Source organism: Cynoglossus semilaevis, chromosome 13 (assembly GCF_000523025.1).
Source record: "Cynoglossus semilaevis isolate Cse_v1.0 chromosome 13, Cse_v1.0, whole genome shotgun sequence".
Classification (NCBI taxonomy): domain Eukaryota; kingdom Metazoa; phylum Chordata; class Actinopteri; order Pleuronectiformes; family Cynoglossidae; genus Cynoglossus; species Cynoglossus semilaevis.
The window spans coordinates 7,718,608-7,723,781 of record NC_024319.1 but is presented as its reverse complement, the minus strand read 5'-3'; the positions used below and the strand labels follow the sequence as shown (position 1 = coordinate 7,723,781).

The window sequence follows — 5,174 nt, the reverse complement described above, 5'->3', positions numbered from 1 at the left end:
TAAAGGAAGAGAAGCACACGACACATAAACGAGAGGTAGATAGAGAAAAGACGGACTGACGCAAAAGCTAGCATGCTAGCTATTGTTAGAAACCTTAAGCTAAATAACTAGTGGATGGTGCTAGACCAGAAAAATGAAAAATATCGGAAAGAATTATTAGATAAAACATAGTTACTATTTTTGCTAGCTATGGATTTATAGACTAACACCAGTGCAGGTAAGTTAACCTTAACAGCTAAAATAGAAAAAAAAAGATAAATAATGTAATAGGACTCCATAGCTGTTTTTGTGGTTAACACCTAATTCAGATTAGATATAATTTTACTAATTGAAGAACGTCTTTACGTGTACTAAAAACTACAGTTTTCTCTGTATATCGAGAAAGAAGTAAACACACAGTCTTTCAAAGTGTACTTGTTTTAACTTAGCAATAGATAATGGAAGCCTCCTCTGAAAGAAACTTTTAGTTTGGTCACTCTAAAATGAATTCATCAATGTCTCACAATTAATGGTTAAACAAGCACTGCTCTAGTTGACTGCTCCAGGATAAGACCTTTTCAGTTAAATTAAGAAAAAGCAACTGCAGGGGAGGCTCCATGTTTGAGCTTCCTGGGTCTGTCTTACGCTCCTCACTTTAATCCAAATCATCACCAAGGAGAGAAGCCGACAGAGGAGACCTTTGTCTGTCCCTGTTCCTTCCTTGACGCAGCTGACTGCACTTTAAATGGACCGTACTGCCAGAAACTTTCTAGTTTTCCATTTACAGTTTGTTCTGTGGAACCAAGTGTTTCTAAAAGGAAGTTCTGATAAAACAATGTCTTCTCTTTACTTTGCTCGTTATCACTGAATAAAATAATTCACTAACGCTGCCTAATATATTTGAAAGGTCAAAAAAAAGCCCGTCATTTGTGCTAGTGAGAAGAAAACATAAAGGATCATTTTTCTCCTTGCTTGGGAAAATACAATTAATTCTCTATGTACTGACTTTATTAGACATATAAGATAAAGAGTAATACAATGGAGGGGAATGTGAAGCATGTGGACAAACAACATGCAGGCGTGGCCCCGCTGCACATACTTACTGTTGTTTACTCTTGTAAATACTGTGTTTGAACTAATGAGTACGTGTGTGTTGCTGTGTTTGTTGTTTGTGCCGTACAAATTCTCCTCCTCCACCGAAGAGCAGTTCATAAGTTCACTGTTAAATGTTGGATGTTTTTCTTTTTGGCGTAATTCTATTACCACACATTAAAATGTTTTTAAAGGGCATTTGTTTCTTTGAATTCTAAATTTATGTAACTTTCCACTGAACCTTGTCCTAAAACGTACCTTCAGGTTTTCTTTTCTCTGTGGTAACCTTTTATTTGAAAACTTTTACCTTTGTTTTAAAAACCTCTCATTTAAGTATGAAATATGCAGAACGGTTGGTGGTATAAAGCAGCATCATTTAGAATAACATTTAGCTAACGTTCACCCTTTTGTCACTGTTGGGCAAACATTTTAATTTAATTAATAAATTAATAATTTTATTTAATTACTTTTAGCTATTTTAGCTAGCTTTTGGCTAACCTTGGCTATTGTTATATTTGGATAAGTTTAACATCTTTTTGGTCTTCCTTTGGTAATCTTTTTGTTTGTTTTTTTGAAATATTTACCAATATCTTGACCTTCTTTGACTCATGGTGTGCAAATTATTGTCTAACACGCACATTACTGCAGTATTGTTAGGTACTTTGATCTCTCTTGTTATAGTAATCCAACAAACCTCAAAATGAACTGGCACGTGTTACAAAGACAAACTCTGAATCCCCTTCAGCCTTAAACCTCATTCCATCAAGTTAACAAGAGTTTTCCTAAATCTCTAGTTCAATCTTTAAGTTTATCTCAAAACCACACAGTTATTCAGAGTGTTTCACCTGCACAGGACGACTGGGTGGAGTGCTAATGAGTGGAGCAGAGCCCATGGCAGAGGCGGCCGTCAGGCTTCGCTCCCGCTCCTCCTGATAAATGCGGTCGCGCTCAGCTTCAGGCAGCTGCAGGAAGTTCTGCATGGCTCTCAGGTTGACCAACAGTGACTGGGATGCCGTCTTGGGATCTTCTTCTTTGCGCAGAATCTCGGACAACAAGCCCTGACACATTGAAACCAGAGAACAAAGGAAAGCCAAAGGGTGTCAGTAAGAAGAAAAAAGCTTCCAGGGATGAGTGGGCTCAGAGAGTAGACTGGACAGAGAATCACTGCATGAGAGGACGCTTAAATAAGACAGTAAAAGAGCCATAAGAGTAAATGAAGACGCTAATGGCACTGGAGATGTGACAGCGTCTTACACCCACTTAAACTCCAGAGGAATATTAAAGCTGTTTAAAAAAAAATCAGGATTTATTTATTTTGCTTTTTTAACCTGTCGATGTAGAACACTGTCAAATGTTTTTTTGTTTTTTAAATTTTTTAGGTACCTTTTAGGTACTTTAAATTTATTTTCAGGACATTTTAATCATTATCATTTAATCTAATACTGTTATCATAAAGTTAAGATTTGTGTTTAGGCTATTGTTTGGACCAACTGCTGCTGCATCCTGAGACACACACAGAGAGAGAGAGAGATTGCTGCTGCATCCTGAGACACAGAGAGAGAGAGAGAGAGAGAGAGAGAGAGAGAGGAGAGAGATTCTCTTGGTGTCTGCAGCTCCTTTAGCTGAGTTTAAGAATATGTGTGTACTGTTGATACTTTTTGTACTGTCTGATTTCTATGTGGAATCTCTTAGGCGTCATCTTGGTCTGGTCTCACTTGTAAAAGAGATCTTAATCTCAGTGAGACGTTTAACCTGGTTAAATAAGTTAGTGAACATTTGGAAAATCTTTGTCTATTCCTTTAAATGTCCGGCATACATTTTGCTGTTACAGGAAAATCATTAGTCATCATTCTGACTGCCACACCACTTATCTTTAATTGGACAAGTTTTTCTTTTGAAACATTACGCCCTAAATCTCACCCCACTTAGTTCCTGCAGAACATCCAACGCTCTTAGATTAATCAAACTGCGTCTTTAAACCTACTGATGTCCTCTGACCTCGGCAGACTTGATCGGTCAAACATGTAGATCTTGGACACTTATCAGATCAGTTTCTCTGCCCTGCTCAAGAGCCGTCTCTGCTTCTACACTCCCCCGTCTGAGTAAATGTGAGAGTCTTAGTGCGCTGAGCAATCAGTGAATCCTCTGTTTACTTTTTCAATAGCGTTCAATTCCATCATTAAGAGACGCCGATGACTCCATTATGGCAGACGTGTGATTGGGTCTTTTCATCGGCTCTTGGCCACACACTGTGCTCACCATCACTTCACTTCTCTCGCTATCAATAGGTGTGATTTGGCAATAAAACAAGGTGATGGAGGGGGGGGGGAGAAGCATGAGCTCCCAGGAAAATTAGATAACGCTGCAAATATGTGCTTGACGTGACTCGAGTGGCTATTAAAATGTATGCAAGTGCATGTGTCATACATAAATAGGCAGGTTTGTGGCATTCAGAGACAAGTGTGGACAGATATGCAGTCACACTCCCAGAGAGGTGTCTTTGATGAGGAGGGAGACGGTGCTCTCGACATAAACAAGTATACAGCGGAGAGATTAGTGACCTTTCTCTTGAATGTTTGCACAGTGTGTTGTTGTCTGTGAGTGTGCGCTTAACTCCCGTTGTCAACAAACATGCTGTTTCTCTGTGGGTTTCTGGTTTAAACGTGAATCAAAGACTGTGTAAGAGGGACAAACCGTGTAGACGTGTCAGACTGTCCACATGTCAGAGGACACTGATTCTGCCTAGGTTTGATCATTTGGGTAAAAATTAAAAAAAAAGATTTTCCAGCCTATTGTCGGGTGACTTTTTATATAGCGTACTAGGTCAATTTTCAGAAGTTATAATGACACGTGGACTTGATGGAAATGATTATCGTCGGTTACTAAGAATGACAAAAGAGACGGACAAAGACAGTTGCAACTGAAAAAAAAAGTAATCACTGACTGTCAATTATAAAGATGGCCATTGTCAGCAAGGTTCACTTTGGCCAATTTCTTTTTTGATGATCTAGCTGTCAATCATGCACGGCGTCCAACACGGTCGTCCAAAGTTGTGACTCATCAAAAGCCATAAGAATATGTATTCATTTATTTCTCCTAATTCTCTCAGCCACAGATAGTGCACAAGAACACCACTGCTCGACTGGACTCTACCATACACACACACACACACACACACACACACACACACACAACTGTGCACTCACTAATCGATCCCTATCGTCCTTGGCTCTGTTTTTTTCCTGGTCCATGCACACTTGCCTTCAGACTGAATGAAGTCTTAATGAGGTTTGCTGTCATCTCCTCTAACCTCCCTCTAATACAGCAGTACATCTTAGGCCATTATTACTCCTCTGTGTGTGTGTGAGTGTATGTGTGTGTGTGTGTGTGGTCTTTGTCTTTGATGTGAAACCACATCTTTTGGCAGAGAAAGAGAAAAGAGAGGGAGACCGAGGAGCTGGACCCAGTCTGTGTCTTTCAAGGTGGCACTCCGCCAGCTGTCGACAAGTCAGCGAAGGAGCTCTCAGACTCACTGGAGTGTGTGTTGGAATTATGAATGAGAGTGGAAACGTGGACGTGGAGAAAATCATTCAGAAGATGCTTCTGAGAAAAGTCCAGTCAAGCGACATTCTTCTGGCCTTCAGTTAAGGAACGTACTGCAAGTTCAAGGAGCGTTTCTACACAGGGAACCCAAAAACTCAGTGTTTGATCCCAAAACTCTTTCAGCTGGAAAATTAGCACTTAGAGCAAGTAAATAAGCTCTTGCAAAAAAAGGTTGACGCCCACACGCAGTCACAAAGTCTTTCAGTTTTAAAAGCATATAAGGCTGGAAGTTTGGATGCACAGCGTATCTGTTGTGTTTCCTGTGTGCTCCAGCACGGAAAAGGAGGGGGGATAAGATATTCTTCAAGATACTCTTTGTACCTAAAGCATTATACTACCCTGTGAATATCTGCATTAGCCCGAGGCATAAATTTAAAGAAAATGAAACGAGACTAGTGCTAACTTACATTAAAAAATAATCAATTCAATTCAACCTGAGATGGTGCATTAAACACCACTAAAGTGCATATAGTAATTCCTGCATTTATCACTTGTCAGGT

At 39.6% G+C, this 5,174-nt stretch overlaps 1 protein-coding gene across 6 annotated transcripts in view; it reads right to left on the bottom strand.

Moving 5' to 3' along the window:
• satb1b (SATB homeobox 1b) overlaps positions 1-5,174 on the bottom strand; it is an 81,916-nt gene that overhangs the window by 25,185 nt on the left and 51,557 nt on the right. For 5 of the 6 annotated variants that reach the window (XM_017038100.2, XM_025061242.1, XM_025061243.1 and 2 more), the window contains one exon: positions 1,917-2,129. The exons of the other annotated variant lie outside the window; for it this stretch is intronic. In XM_017038100.2, the coding sequence (XP_016893589.1) occupies positions 1,917-2,129 (213 nt within the window). The remainder of the gene's footprint in view (positions 1-1,916; positions 2,130-5,174) is intronic. 6 annotated transcript variants of the gene reach the window in all.